At 45.7% G+C, this 16,486-nt stretch overlaps 1 protein-coding gene across 8 annotated transcripts in view; it reads right to left on the reverse strand.

Moving 5' to 3' along the window:
* The window catches only part of TNRC6B (trinucleotide repeat containing adaptor 6B), a 1,322,553-nt gene that overhangs the window by 1,055,756 nt on the left and 250,311 nt on the right, over positions 1 to 16,486 (reverse strand). For 6 of the 8 annotated variants that reach the window (XM_069231283.1, XM_069231279.1, XM_069231284.1 and 3 more), the window contains one exon: positions 6,050 to 6,117. The exons of 1 other annotated variant lie outside the window; for it this stretch is intronic. In XM_069231283.1, coding sequence (XP_069087384.1) covers positions 6,050 to 6,117 — 68 coding nt within the window. Of the gene's footprint in view, positions 1 to 6,049; positions 6,118 to 8,646; positions 8,740 to 16,486 lie in introns of all 8 variants that reach the window. One more of the 8 variants, XM_069231282.1, reaches the window with a different exon arrangement.

A 16,486-nucleotide genomic window follows, 5' to 3' on the forward strand; every position in this document is an offset into this window, starting at 1 on the left:
CACACCAGAAAGTAACAAAAGTAAACTCCCTTTCCTTTGTGGGTAAAGGGACTGGTTAAACTGTCTGTTTGATGAAGAGTGCATGGACTTCTAAATGAAGCAACTCCAGGTAGTATGTGAAAGTCTTCTTTGAAGGAATGGATGGAAGTGAGAATTGGAACCTCTGAGAATGGCCATTTTGCATAATATTTAGCAGTCACTTGTCTGATAAATTACCTCCACTCATTCAAAATGTTGCTGATGCTTTCCCCTACCAAAGTGGCAAACGCAAGAGAGAGAAGAAGAGAGCTAATATCGGACTGGTTTCCAAGGAGCAACTGATTTTTGCTGCCCACCTTGTCCTATTGTCAATTTACAAAGTTTTAAAGATCTCTGAAGCTGGTACTGGTGGTAGAACTGAAGCTGCTACTAAGAGGCTTGAGCCATCTGTTGTTGGTAGTGTCTTTTGTGAGGTCTGTACTGATGTTTTTTGCTATCCCTTGCATTTATCAAGGCCCAAAGCTTTAATGGTCTCCAGCTCGATTCCCTGCCTTCCATTTTTGTTGCGTGCAAGAGCTCCAAAATAGAGTGGTTGTAGAAAAAGGAATATTTAATATCCTCCGCTGAGCCTCAGGTTTCAGGTCAGTATGACTGAGCAATGAGGAGTGACAAAGGGCGAGGATATTGTAACAGACATGCATCACTAAGTCTGCGTAGTCAGAAGCAACTCTCATGATCTGGTTTGAGACAATCATGCCCTATTGTAGGACTTCTGCAAAATACGGTCTATATCCTCAGGGCAACTTTTCCTCAGAACATTCTGGAGTGTCCCACAGAGACCTGTTGTATCAGCCAAGCAGAGCAGTACCACTTGCCACATTCATTCTTTTTGTTGAGGCGCCACAGAGATTGCTGCCAACTGCATTGATCTGGTTGCTTCCTTTTTCAGGTGGCACGGTAGATGACACTGAAGTGGGATAGTGTTTTCTTGCATCAGGTACTAGTCTGGAAGAGGATTGGACCTCAGGAAAAGAGGATTCTTCAAAGGAGGCATAAGTTTTCTGCAAACTTGCTGGAGTAGATTTTGCTGAACCTGGGATAAGAAACAATTCAATTGCTGGCTCCAGCAGACCTTGGCAAAAAGAAAGACCTTGGACGTCTTGAAGATCTAGATGGCCTTGAATATCTCAACAGTGACAGTATCTAGAGTGATGGGATCCAAAGTGATGTTGAAGTGATGCATACCATCTAGGACACCTTATGATTGATCTGCTTCAAGTAAAACATGCTCTGGGGGTTCAAGATCTACCTCCGCAAGATCCTGGAGATCTAATAGGTGTCACAGGCACATTAGGTGGCTGCAGAACAGCTGGTTTAAGTAGCACAGCATGTGGCATAGCCATAGGTAGTTCAGGCTTGGCAGGCAGAGGAAACACAGGAGGAAATACAGGAGGAGCAGGGGGGGCAACGGAGGAAGAGGTGACCTCCTCGTTCAGGTGAGTGTGAGGAAGCAGAGGAAAAGGTAATTGCTGGTGATATTCCTTGGCAGGAAGGAACATCCTGGAATAATTTGAATCTGGAGTATGTGCAGTCTTCTGTTTTTTAAACTTGTGAACCCATTTTGCTGTAAGATGAAATAATCTGTTTGGAAAGGGATTCCACAAGTTGAGTCAGCTCTCAAAAGAACAGGTAGAGGAAGACTCTTCCCCCAGCATCATAGTTCTAGATATTAACTGGGGATATGTTGTCTTCTTTTCTGATCGTTCCTTGGATCATCCCCATGAGAAAGTCTATGGACAAGGTGGGAGGGGCAGATGTAGAGGGAGAACACTAGCCATGTTCGTCAGGTCTTGTGAGGCCTTTTTTGTCTGCATAGGTCCTCTTGAAGACTGTGAAGCCTTATCTTCTACCAGTCCTTTAAGATTCTCCTGGGCAAGCTGTCACAGAATTCAAAGGGGTCAGGACAATGAGATTCAGGAAGCACACAACAGACTGTGCAAGGGTCTGGATGGTGTCTATCTTCCAAATGATGGACAGCTCACAAAAAGGGAATGCATTCTGAGAAAAGCAAACTTTTTTTTTATGGTCAGGACACAGAAACAATGTGCTGCTCAAAACCCTTAAAAAGGATTGGGAAGGTTTCCAGAGCTACAAACAATTTTAAGTTTGAGCTCTGTGCTCCAGAATCCGGTCAGGTGTTGCTGGGAGGAAAAAAGAACTGTCTCAGTTGCCACCTACCAGGCATGATGGTGGTGACTTGTTCCTTAAAGGAGCACTACAGTTTTGCCAGCCTATGAGACTTTGTGTCCCTATGTTCTCTCCCCATTATTTAAAACAAAAAGGTTCTGAAAGTTTAAAAAAAAAAAAAAAAAAATAACGCTTTTCCCCCACCCCCCGCCCCAAAATAAAAATGTATGTACATTTTTATATGTACTTTATAAAAATCGCTCCGGAATCCCATGCATCAGCAGGACAATTTTAGTGCTTATGATTAATAATGAAGATCCCCATGAGGGAAGCAGAGATTCACATTCTGGGAATGAATATTGTTAAATGCTGGGATTGTTATGATGCTTTTGTAGCCTCTAGCTACCGCTTCACCACCTTTTTTTGAGTAGGTAATTTTAGTACTGAAATAAGTATCTGTCAGGGATAGCCACATTCAACATAGGTGCTTCATCATCTCCCAGCAGGGGTTTTGTGATGAACAAGAGATGTGGGCTGCAGTGCACTAGAAAGCCATCAATATGCATTATTTTCTTGCCAAGTGATCTAGCATTAATTACTATACAGAGTAACCGGATGATAGTGATAGTATTCCTTGACTGATAAATGGAGATGGTTCTCTTTTTGATGAGGTACTGGTCGCTGACAGAGCACAGAAATAGTACACTATTGATCAATGTGATTTCCAATTCCACCATCAATTCCCTCCAGTGATTCCTCTTGAAGATTATCTGGTTGACTTCTTTTAGCCATTCATCCACAATTGAAGCGCTACGTTGCTTATGTTGATGGTTGCCCTATATCTTCATTGAGTTGCTCTTGAGATTTTTGAAGCTGGATTGACGGTAGTGATATTGCTTGCAAAACAAAACACCAAGGAAGGAATCCAGTTGTCAAGATGGTCGCGCAGGCTAGTGACTGGTTGGACAATTTGGTTGTTTGTTTGTTCCAAATGTTTGTTTGGTGATGGTTCAGGCATTTGGCTTCGAAGTCTCCTCCATAGCTTTTTTTCCTAAGTCCAGTGTCGCAGCAGAGGATGTGGGGCGAGATTAACAGTAGGTCAGTGTGGTTGCTCCAGGGAGTTGAGCAGTGGTTTGACCAGGTTTGGTTGGATAAGTGAGCCAGTGTCAAAGGTCTTTTGGGGCAAGATGTCAAGAGTATTTAAAGAGGAGTAGATAAGAGCAGATTTATGAGAGGCTAAAGTAAACAGGTGATGGCTAGACAGTATGTAGGTTTTTCTTGGAGACTGCAAAGGAAGGTTGAATGGATTGGATAGCTTGAGAGAAAGAAGAATGGGGGGGGGCTACATGGTATGGTATGTATCTGAAGCTGGTGTTTGTTTATAAGGGACATATCAGCAAGGACCATGAGTCAAGGACAGGGTGGGAAATCAATAAGAAAGTCACCTAAGGCACAATGGTCGGCCTATCCACTTCAAGTACAGTTAACCAGCCATGGAGTGTTTTCCAGGGTGCACCATTTCAGCAAAGGGATCGGCAATCCACTGGAAGCAGTATTAAGCATGCAGGAAGGGTTATTATGATCCACCATTAAAGAGACAGTCACATGATATGAGAACAGAGATACTACTCCAACATCCTCCGTGGTCTCAGGCACTAAACACGGTATTGCTAAAATCCCTTGTAATGGCAGAATGAAGCAAACAAAGCCAAGCAGTGTAGATATTAGAAGGCACGATGCTCTTAAAGACTGCCCTGTTAACTACATGTCAAACATAACACTCATTTCAGACACATCACTCCTTGAGGAGCACAAACTGTCCTTTCCCTCTTAAATCTGTGACACACAACCTTTTTGCAGAGAAAGTATACAGCGTAAGGAATTTCCACTTCACACCTTAGACCCGTTCAAGGAATGCTCTAGACGAAGAGGGCAACTACATACAAATCTATGTTGCTTTTTGACATGGCCACATGCTCAATTTGTCCATGCTACTGACCTCCTTCAAACACTCTATCATGTATGCCAAGTCTGCATAGACTCTAGCCATGGTCCAGATACTGAAGTCAGTATGCGCCCCTAGTAGTTCCTATGGCACTTCTAGACTAGACAGTTAAGGAGTATTTTTAAATCAATTTTTCAGACCAGCGTGCCACAGTGGAAAGTTCTTGGATCAATGTCAAACCTCGCAACAACACGGTCAAACCCCTCCCCCTCTCCAAATAACAGCCTTCATGAATATCGACTCAATCGTTGTCACTAAAGTTTTCAATGCATATACAAGGCTCATGAAAGGCCTTAAGGAAGGAAGCCAGTCAAATTTGAAGAACCGCCCTTTGTCTACCTGTGAGTTGCAGACATTGGTACACTTACCCTGCCCTTGTTCACGTTTGGAAAAAAGCCTCTCCATAAACTCACAGAAGAGCACAGCCTCGTAAGACCCACAGCAACAATATTTAAACAGGCTTGCCAAAGAAATCAAATCTGTTTTTTTCTAGATCCCCCCAAGCAATGGAACTTTTCTACAACAATTTACAACCAACCTTTCCCACCTTTCAGAAGGTCCTCAAGACGCAGTGTTCCCAACATTTCAAGTCAGAAAGGAACCAGTAGGTGTGCATGTTAAGTTTCTTATGTTAGCTTTTTTTTGTTTTTGGGAAAAATTTATCAAGTACTTAAAATTGAAAAACAATGAAGAAGGGCCATACCTCAAAACTTGCAACAACCCGGAATAACAACCTCACCTCATTCAGACCCTTGAGATCATTCAAGTGTTTTTTTGCTGGTTGACATGGATTGTCTATAAATACTAACATGTTATTTGTAGTTTTCATTTGAATTGGCGCTGCTGCAGGTTTCTAATCCTATTCCATGGTGGCTTGGTTAGACTCAATTCCTTTCCCATATAAGCATGATATGCCTTCAAAGAACGATTTGCAAGAAAGTAACAAATGGTCATCTTCTTCCAGAGATGTGTTAAAAACAAGCGATTCAGTTCTCTTCTGGTGGGAGTCTATAACTGGTCTCTCACCATACAAGCCAGGCTTTGAATCCCTGCAGGTGCTACTTTTCTAGTAGCAGAGTCTTGACAATATGCATTAACCCACATCTGGGTCCATTATGAGATTCTCTCACTGAACTGTTATGATACTAGCTAATCGGGCTCACTGTTGCTTCTCTTCCTTTTTAGGAGAGTTGTGTCAAGCTCCAGATTGAGATTTACTGCTGGCCCTTGTGCTCCTTTGTGAGATTCACTGAATATCACAGCTGATCCTTACGCTCCTTTGAGAGTTTTGTCTGGCCTATTCACTGTAGCCTTAACTAGTATTCACTACTGGTCATTGTGATTCAACTTGGACCCCTGCCATCCATTTCACTATAAATTAACCTGATTTTCATGCTCTCACACCATTCTCATCTGCTCCTATGCTTTAAGCTAGCATGGGACTAGCTCATAATCCTCTTATCCTAGTGGATCTTCTGTTACAAATGGTCCCATAAGCTCATTCATGACAAACTAATCAGAATTAACCTGCTACACCTGAGAGGCACCTTATGTGACCACACACTACATAACTAGCTGCACGAGTATCAGAAGGTTACAAATTTCAGCGGAACTAATGTATAGTCACATTCTATACTACTTTTGACAAATTTTACCACTTATTCAAAAAACTGATAAGACTCCGTGTTTAGCCTTTCATTCCACTACAAATAACCGACATCCATCTGAATTCTATCCCTGGAGATAATTTCCCCTACCTGCCCATTACTAGCTAAACATGGAGGTCTATTAGTTGGTGTGCATCTTCTCTCCCTCCCCCACACCCCAAAATACAGAGTCTCGCCATGCCCTTCGATTGCACACTACCATGGCACTCACTGTTGCTTCGCTTCCCCCGGAGGTGGCGTCTTGCCCGGCCCTTCCATTACAAACTCCTCATGTTGCACCTGCAAAGGCAAGCGATGGGAGGTCAACAGCTAGTGGAGCAACAGGATACCCAAACCCCACCCTCCACCCAAAAACACCTGCAACACACAAACTAACAGGGAGTAACACCACGACCACCAAGCTGCAGGAGTAGCTGATAAAGAGTAGACAGACCTGCACCCGATGCTCAGATGAAGTAACTGCATACACGATGTCAGACACCACCAGGAAGAAATATTCTCATGGTGTGCTCAGTCTTGCGCCCCGAAACAACTTAGTCTGTCATTCGTGGAGATGGATACTCATGGAATGGGACAGATTTATTTGTGCCATGGGAGGGATACCAAGAGCCAATCATAACACATTTAAGAGTACAGAGAGGACGGTGACTCTGGCTTTGCTTCAATTGTTCAACACTCTCTGATTCTAGTCATTCATCTAGCAAACATATACGTTGTTGAAACCAGAGTCTTTGTTGCACAATGAAACCATCTGTAACAAAGGTCAACAGCATCATGCAACAGGAATGCCTACCACTGGAAACATGGTGTTGAAGTAATATGGAAACCAATGGTGACCCTTTAGGGGAAGCAATGGCATACGTTACGTGGCATAAGTTAAGAGGGCAGCTGGAGTGTTTTATCCGCTCACACCCTGACACTACAGCATGCCACTGGTTATTTAACTGTGCTCTACCTACTTCTGGGACAAACTACTCCTACAAGTCCAGATGAAAAACTTCATCAAAATTGAATACCTCAGGAGATAGATGCATTCACTGCAGAGGTCTGTGTGTTACCCTGCAAAACTGTTTCAGCTTCTCAAGAAAGTCAAATTTAGACTTTAATCTTTCAGTTGTCAAATAAAACAGTAGCACAGTCTTGGGTAAACATACGATCACTACCAAGAGGACTCATTGGTAAATATAATGGGGAAGCATTCAAGAGTATTTGGGCAGAGACAGAGAAATTTACAAAGAATCAAGCAGTTTTCTTCATCCAAATGTATTTATCAACTCAAGATTTTAAGGTATGGAGGCAAACTCCACACACTTGGGAGCATGTTCTTAAAGCAGAACAGGCTAAAAAAAAAAAAAAAAAAACATTTAATAAGGATTCTCAGCGTTACCCAACCTTCTTATATACACATTAAAGCATTTAAGTCTGCCTTAAGTATTAATCAATGTCATATTTTTGGAGTTCTTACAAGCCTATACATTGAGGTAGATGTTCTTCTAGAGCACTGTCAATTGAACTTAGGCATAGAGACATGGTAATATGACCAGAACCTACAACTTGGTCAAGTGGGAAACACAATAAAAACTCAAATCTTTTAAATCTGCAGTCTTTGTGTTGGCCACTCAGCCATCTGTTTTCGCTCCAGGTTTGGGATTCCTTGAGCCACTGCAAGGGATTGGACACTATGAACAGTTTTAAAATGATGGCAATATCAGATCATGTTATGTAGAGACCTTGCCATTCTCTTGCTTCCTCCCTTCAAACTATTAACACCTCAGACAGTTTGCCTAGTAAACAAGTAGCCATGGTTAAGAAACAAAGTTAGAGATAGGGACTGGGTGTTGGTACTGCCTAGGAGACTTCACACTTAGGTTACCAATATCATACGCTTTGGAGAGGGTTACTCAAAGAAGAGAATTTAATAAGGACCCATTACTGAAAAGGGGACGTTACTTCTCTACAGCAACAGTTTACCACCAAGAGTATCCTTTCATCTTGACCCACGACTATGCCTCAGGTTTCAGCAAAGATCGATTCTCCACAATGAAGGAGGAAAGCTCCAAGCTAGGAGTCTTAGGAAGAACTCCTTCGTTTGTGTGCTTTAAATTATCAACAAAGCAGCTACTGGCTATACTAGCAGAAAGCAGACAGTGGTGATCAGGTTGGCCCCTTCACCCTACCCTTACCCACAGACAGATTTCTCAAGTAGTCATTGAGAATAATAACAGTAGAAACGTTTCGCCCACAAACTGAGCCGTCACTGGATAGTGACAAAAGCATCAGTCTCCTGGACTAACACAGTCAATATAATCGCTGCAAAGGGAAAATGTTGTTGAGCCACAACAAAACTGTAAAGAAGAATCACCCTCAGACATAACTGCACAGGAAATAGGAGTATCTTAACAAGTGACAATTCTCTGCTATCCAGAAACTACTAAATGTCCCACAAGGTGATCTAAGGAGTGCAGGACAAACAGCTCACAGAATGTAGGTCAACAAATATGAGAAAAATGAAGTAAATTGTACAGTAATGTAAACTTCAGTTCCCCCTTTCAAATCCAGATACAGCACAGGTAGCAAGTATGCTAAACTACACTCCATGTACACTAGTGAAGTTAGCAATGAGTTAGAGTTATTAGTGGAGACAAACCGTGTAATTTCAATGCAGCCTAAAATTCTATCACTGGTAGATGCACGGTATTTACTGCTAAAATTTAAAAAGGGAGTACCCAAGAGTTTGGATCATCATACTATGCACATAATGATGGCTGAACACTTAAAGGATTCACATTCTGTGGATAGCCTACTGACCTTGGATGAGCTGCCACACATTGCCAATACGTAAACGCCTTACACTTGTCCACAGGTAGCACAGAGGAATTGGTATAACTCTAGGGTCTGCGGCTGAAATGTACATTGAACATCTTACACATATGCAGGACTTAGCAGAGCAAGAATTTCATCTTACAAATATACAGGACAGTGTGGGCAATAATTTATGTAAAGATGGAATCTATGACCAAATGAAAAACAGTCATGATAGAAAAGTGTGTTGATGTTATCCCCAATGTAGCCAGTCTGCACAGACATTTTGGAATGGGATTTAGACAGACTATTCAATAGGCTACATTGAATTCCCTCAGGACCAATATTAGATCAAATAATATCCTAACAAACGTCCACACAAAAATGCTTCTGCAAATTCAACACATTTATATGAAAACATCTGGGTAAATGTAAAAGTAAAAAGGTGAAAAGATTACGCTATTCACTCAAAGAACTATCCTGGAAGTTTAAAATCTGTAAGAAAGTTGTAACAAGTTGAAGGCAAGCTACCGCGACCGCCATCGCAGTCCAATTCAGTTATGGAGACAATCCCTCCCGGCTTCTCAACTTCCCAGGTGCGAATTCTAGGCACAGCCCATGCGACTAGACTAGAGGCCCCCTAAAAAGGGACAGAGGATGGACAATTTAAAAGGCAGTAAGCTTTTGGGGTTTCAACGTGATACAATTTCATTGGTATAGGCAACATGCAAGCATTTCAACTTTATTCTGGGCAAAACGTGTATAACCAGGAGACCCAGGTACTAATCCTAACCTAATCACTTGACCAAAAATACTATGAAATATTTTTTCCCTCTCTGTACGCTCAAACTGGAGAAGTGTAACTTTAATATAAAAACGCCAACGCCAATGTGCTGGCTAGTGCTTTCCTAATTGCAGACCTCCAAAACCCCACCCATCCCTTTCCAGTGTCCGCAAAGGTCCGAAAGCAGCTAGACATGTCAAGTATCAAGTTTTAGCCATACTTTTTAGCCAGATGGCTATGTCTCACTGTCAATGTATTCCATTTGATCCTTACACATAAACGGGACCAACATCATTTTCACAAGGCAAGAATACTGACATGGAGTAATAGCCAAACTAACTGTCAAGAAGTGAGGGGAAGAGGTCATGGCTTGGCAGTAGCCAAGATGGCCGCAATCTAAGGGAGCTCCAGAGAGCCCACACATATAGCACTCTCCATGCATAAACAAAACCAAATACATCAAGGTGAGATTGTGCCCCTAGTCAGTGCTAGAAGTCAGCAGAGTCCAGAAGTCATTGAACTGCGACGAGAACACTCAGGACCGGCGAGATTGCTCACTGTCGACAGAGGAGTGGTGTGGCAGGAGTGAGGGTGGAATATGAGCTTAACCTGCACGGTCTGCCATGCAGCGGCTGGTGGTGGTGGTGGGTGGGCCCCCTTGAAACTGACCACCTAGGCCGGTGCGGCTGGATGTCCTGGTGGAGTGACTTGGCCTGCCGGTGCCTGCAACAGTGAGTCATCGGTTGTGGGGGTGAGGAGATGCAGCAGAGGATGCACGGCCCTGTTGGCTGGGGGGAACCGCGGTGAAGACTGGCTCGGAGTGAAGTGTTCAGATCGCGGGTGTCCCCGAGAGCCAAAGGCCCAGAGGAAACAACGCAGTGGGAGGAGAGGAGGCCTGAATGAGGTAAGCGAGGCAGCCCCTGAGGGAGAGTGAAGCACAGATTAAGGTCCGGAGGACGGTAGACAATCGGCTTGGGCCTGGGGCTGCCCCGGCGGATTTGTGGGCCCCCTCAGGGCATACAGTGAAAGAGTGGGCGGCAGCCTGGACTCTATGACCATGTCAGGGGGCCCCTTCCCCATAAAGGGATTACAAATGAACATGCTACAATTTCAAGTCCAAAAAACTGGAGGATCAGGTTCAATATCTGAAAAAACAGCAAGCGCTGATGGCGGCCAGGATGGAAAAATCAAGAAAGGAGAGCAGGGAGAAAAAACATCAGACTAGTGGGGGACCCTGAGGGGGCAGAGGGGCCCAGCGTCAACCTCGTCCTCGGAGACTTGATAATCAATACTCTCTGCCACAAGCAACTGTCGAAATTCTTCTCCATGGAACAGGGACATAGAACACAGATACCACCGCCCAGACTGGGGGTAGACTACGGCACTGTCCGATACAACATGGAGCTCAGTAATAAATCGGAGGTGAAGGTCATGACTTGGAATGTCAATGGCCTTGGTAATAAAATCAAACGCACTGTAGCCCTGCAATACAGCAGACGGCATTCACCAGATTTCGTCATATTACAGGAAACCCATTTGAAAGGGAACAGACACAAGGCATTGGATCAGATGAGATATTCCCTTATCGCACACGCGGTCTTATACATCCAACTCAAGCAGTACCCGAATAATGGCCAAATCGTCCGTGCCTTACACACCTGGCAGTACATGGGCAGATCCGCTCTGCAGATTGGTAGCACAGACAGGTACCTGGGATGGTGATATGCTCACCCTATGCTCTGTAAATGTGCTGCCACAGCTCCATACTGAAACCTACCAGGCGCTTGTCGAAGTTCTGCTTGAACTGCCTAAAGGTACCCTAATACTGGGAGGAGATATGAAGGATATTATGGACTCGGGAAGAGACAGACTACAGGAGCCATTGCGGGAGGGGATGTCAGCTCACTCAAGACATTTGTAGATATTATGGGGTAGGTGGACCTGTGGGGGGAACCAATTTAGCCTGGCTTGAGAGGAGAGACTGGGCAGTAACACTCCGGGACACATCGAGGGTGACACACACTATTAGTGAGGCTATAGTTGAGATCATCACCAAGTATTATGAACTATATGCATCTAAGATTACGTACTCTGGCGAGGATTGTGCCAGTCTCCTGGGGGATGTCCCCCTCCAGGTCCTCGCTAATGAAGATCGGGAGTACCTGGAGCAAAACTTGTCAGAGGCAGAGGTGGGAAAGGCCCTTAGAAAGCTACAATCCGGGAAAGCACTCTGGCCGAATGGAATACCGGTCGAGCTATACAAATGTGTTTCAAGCGGCTAGGGAAGAGGGGATCCTTCCTGCGGTTCAGACGAACGAGTTACTTACCTTCGGTAACGACTTTTCTGGTGGATACATTAGCTACCTGTGGATTCCTCACCTAATGAATACTCCCATTGCGCCAGCATTCAACGGAAATCTTCTTCCTAGCTTCTGCACGTCGACGAGGACGTCACATTTGCCCACGCGACGCCGTCTGACGTCATACAGGCAATAAGAGGTCCTCGCCGACGTGCCGACGTCAGTACCAACATTTTTTTACGTGCCTGAGAATAATAGGCCATTGAGATAAAAGAACAAATAGCAATATTTAATGATATTCCAAATAAATACATCATTCTAAGAACTTAATTCTTCCTCTTTTTTTTTTTAAACAAATGCATAAATATATGAACAATATATATACATATGAACATATATACAAAATATATACAAGTCCTCAAAACCAAGAGGAGCACACTCGAGAATTACTTGATTAGACCAGACAGGCAACGGGGAGGCGGGTGGGACCGTGAGGAATCCACAGGTAGCTAATGTATCCACCAGAAAAGTCATTACCGAAGGTAAGTAACTCGTTCTTCTGATGGATACAACTACCTGTGGATTCCTCACCTAATGAATAGAGTCCCAAAGCAGTACCGCACTCGGTGGTGGGTGCCTGAATGGTCAAACCAAGAAATCCTGCAGCACTGACCGTGCAAAATGGCCGTCCCTTCTGACCTCAGAGTCCAAACAGTAATGTTTCGCAAAAGTGTGAAGGGACGACCAAGTTGCGGCCTTGCAGATGTCGACCACAGGAACACCTCTGGCCAAGGCCGAAGTGGCCGATTTAGCTCTGGTGGAATGAGCTCTAATACCATCAGGAGGATCCTTCTTTGCTAAAGAGTAACACATTTTAATGCAAAGAACAACCCACCTGGAGAGTGTTCTCTTGTGGACCGCCTTTCCTCTCCTCTTTCCCACGTAACTGATGAAAAGCTGATCCTCCAGCCTGAAATCCTTTGTCCTGTCTATGTAAAAGCTTAGCGCCCTCTTTGGGTCCAAGCGGTGTAGTCTTTCTTCTTCCATTGAAGGATGAGGCGGAGGATAAAACGTGGACAGAGTAATTGTCTGGGCCAAATGAAAGGGTGAAACAACCTTCGGAAGGAAAGCAGCCTTGGTCCTCAACACCACCTTATCCCCATAAAAAGTTGTATAAGGGGGTTTTACCGATAAAGCCTGCAACTCACTCACTCTCCTTGCAGAAGTTATAGCAACCAGGAAAACTGTTTTAAGAACTAACAATCTTAAGGGGCAAGAATACACAGGCTCAAAAGGGGACCCCATAAGGAAAGTTAGGACCAAGGACACATCCCATTGAGGCATAACAAAAGGATTTGGAGGAAATTTATTGATAAGGCCCTTCAAGAATCTAAGTACTATAGGAGATTTAAATAACGAAGGCTGGTCTGGAAGACAAATGAAGGCTGACAAAGCAGACAAGTAACCCTTAACTGTAGCCACTGCACAACCCCTCTGTGCTAAAGACAAAGCAAAAGATAAAACGTCTGACAAATGAGCACGTAAGGGATCAATCTGTCTCTCTCCACACCATACCACAAATTTAGACCACCTATTAGCGTAGATAGATTTAGTGGAGTGTCGCCTGGCCGCTAAGATAACATCCACTACATCAGGCGGGAGAGAAAAGGAACTCAGGTTGCCCCGCTCAATCTCCAGGCATGAAGGTGCAGACTCTGGAGGTTGGGGTGTAAAACCTGCCCCTGCGATTGCGAGAGGAGGTCTGCCCTGAGAGGGAGACGGAGCGGAGGGCACAGTGAGAGTTGGAGAAGGTCGGAATACCACACCCTCCTTGGCCAATCCGGAGCAATTAAGATTACCTGGGCCCGGTCTTGGCGAATTTTCCTCAACACTCGAGGAATCAAAGGTATGGGGGGAAACGCGTAAAGCAACTGGCCGCACCAGGTTCTCCGAAACACGTCCCTCAACGCTCCTTGGACCGGATACTGGAGGCTGCAGAATAACAGGCAGTGCGAGTTCTCCCGAGTGGCAAACAGATCTATCCGAGGAAACCCCCACATCTGGAAGATTAAACGGACTTGATCTGGATGGAGACGCCACTCGTGGTCGGCCGAGAAATGGCGACTGAGATTGTCCGCACGTACATTCAAGACTCCGGCCAGATGATTTGCTACCAAGCAAATCTGATGGTCCTTTGCCCAGGACCATAGTCGAAGAGCTTCTCTGCAGAGAAGGTACGACCCCACTCCTCCCTGTTTGTTTATATACCACATCGCGGTAGTATTGTCCGTCAGGACCTGAACCGACTGACTGTGAAGGGATGGGAGGAAGGCCTTGAGAGCCAGCCGTACAGCCCGTAACTCTAACAGATTGATATGGAACATCTGTTCCTCTGGAGACCAAAGCCCTTTGATCTCCAGATCCCCCAGATGAGCTCCCCACCCTAGAGTGGAAGCATCCGTTATGACCGTGGTCACTGGTGGAGGCTGCGTGAACAGCCTTCCCTGGGAAAGATTGTCGTCCGCAATCCACCACTTCAAATCCGTGGCAGCATCTCTGGAGACCTTGACAGAACCTTCGAGATCTCCGTTTTGTTGAGACCACTGCCTTCGGAGGCACAACTGAAGAGCCCTCATGTGCCAGCGAGCATGCGTGACCAACAGTATGCAGGAGGCAAACAGACCGAGCAGACGTAGGACCTTGAGGACTGGAATGACCGCTCCACTTTGAAACATTGGAACCAACGCCTGAATGTCTTGCATCCGCTGAGGCGGAGGAAAGGCTCGATTCAATGTTGTATCCAGTACTGCCCCTATGAACAGGAGGCGCTGAGAGGGCTCTAGGTGAGATTTGGGCACGTTCACCGAAAAGCCCAAGTCGAACAACAACTGAGTTGTCGCCTGCAGATGATGCGACACAAGCTCCGGGTACTTGGCTTTGATCAACCAGTCGTCCAGGTAAGGGAATACCGCTATCCCCCTCCTTCTGAGCTCTGCCGCAACCACCGACATCACCTTCGTGAAGACTCGAGGTGCTGAAGTAAGACCAAACGGGAGGACCGCAAACATAGTGCTGCGACCCTACCACAAACCGGAGATACTTCCTGTGCGACTTGAGTATCGGGATATGAAAATAAGCATCCTGCAAGTCGACAGACACCATCCAATCTCCCTTGTTCAATGCCAAAAGCACCTGAGCTAGGGTCAGCATCTTGAACTTTTCCTGTTTGAGGAACCAATTCAAAATCCTCAGGTCCAGGATTGGTCTCAACCGACCATCCTTCTTGGGAATCAGAAAGTACCTTGAATAACAACCTTGACCCTTTTCCTGCTCTGGAACCAACTCCACCGCACCCTTTAAAAGGAGGACTTGAACCTCCTGTTCTAGCAACAGGAGGTGTTCTTCTGAACAATAAGATGGGCGGGGCGGGATGGGGGGCGGAAACTCCCGAAAGGGAAGGGTGTAGCCTTTTCTCACAATGCTGGTAACCCAGGCGTCTGATGTGATGACCTCCCACTTGTGAAGAAAATACAGTAACCTTCCCCCTACAGGAGAGGAGTGAGTGGGAATTGGTGGAAGCCTAAGGCTGCTTCCCCTGCTGCACCCCTCCAGAGGAAGAGTGCTGCTGAGAGGCTCCCCTGGTACGGACCCTACCCCTCCCTCTAAAAGATCTATAAGAGAGAGAAGAGGTAGGCTGCTGGAATTTCCCCCGAAAGGAGGAGGAGGATGAGCCACGACCAAATCCTCGAAACCTCCTAAAAAAATCTGGAGGAGGCAGAAGAAGTGGCTTGCAATCCTAATGACTTGGCCGTGGCCCTGCTCTCCTTAAACCTCTCCAAGGCTGAATCTGCCTTGGCACCAGAGAGCTTGTCCCCATAAAAAGGGAGGTCCAGCAGGGTCGACTGCACATCTGATGAAAACCCTGAGTTACGAAGCCAAGCCTGCCTTCTCGTAACTACCGCAGTGCCCATCGCTCTAGCCACAGAGTCAGTTGTATCCAACCCAGATTGGATAATCTGGGTTGCAGCAGTTTGAGCGTCCGACACGAGATTCGACAGCCCTTGAGGAACCTCTGTATGCGTAGATGTAATTTCGTCCATCAGAGCATAAATGTACCTCCCTAAAATACACGTAGCATTGGTGGACTTTAATGCCATGCTACATGACGAGAACACCTTTTTGGATTGCATGTCCATCTTCTTGGAGTCTCTATCCGATGGCACAGATGGAAAAGACCCAGGCGCAGATCTTGCCGAGCAGGAAGCCTGGACCACCAAGCTTTCAGGCGTTGGGTGTCTGGTAAGAAAGCCAGGGTCAGCCGGTGCAGCCCGATACCTCCTGGCCACAGACCTATTGACAGCTGAAGAAGACACCGGCTTCTTCCAGACCTCCATCACAGGTTCCAGCAGCGCCTCGTTGAACGGCAAGAGAGGTTCTGCTGATGTAGAGGCCGGATGCCACACCTCTGTCAGCAGATTCTGCTTCGCCTCAGTCACCGGCAAAGGCAGTTCCAAGAAGTTAGCTGCCTTCCTTATAACAGCATGAAAAGTGGCCGCCTCTTCCGTATACTCCCCCGGAGATGACAAGTCCCACTCAGGGGAAGTATCAAGGCCACTAGCCGTGTCCAGCCCATGAAGACCCTCACAAGAGTCCTCAATCTCTCCTTCCTCCGGGTTCTGCCGATACTCCTGTTCTTCCGGGAGACGGATAGCACGTCTCCTCGAGTGCAGCCTCTCCTCAATCCTCGGCGTCGACATGGTGT

The sequence above is a fragment of the Pleurodeles waltl genome, chromosome 4_2 (assembly GCF_031143425.1).
Source record: "Pleurodeles waltl isolate 20211129_DDA chromosome 4_2, aPleWal1.hap1.20221129, whole genome shotgun sequence".
Taxonomy (NCBI): Eukaryota; Metazoa; Chordata; class Amphibia; order Caudata; family Salamandridae; genus Pleurodeles; species Pleurodeles waltl.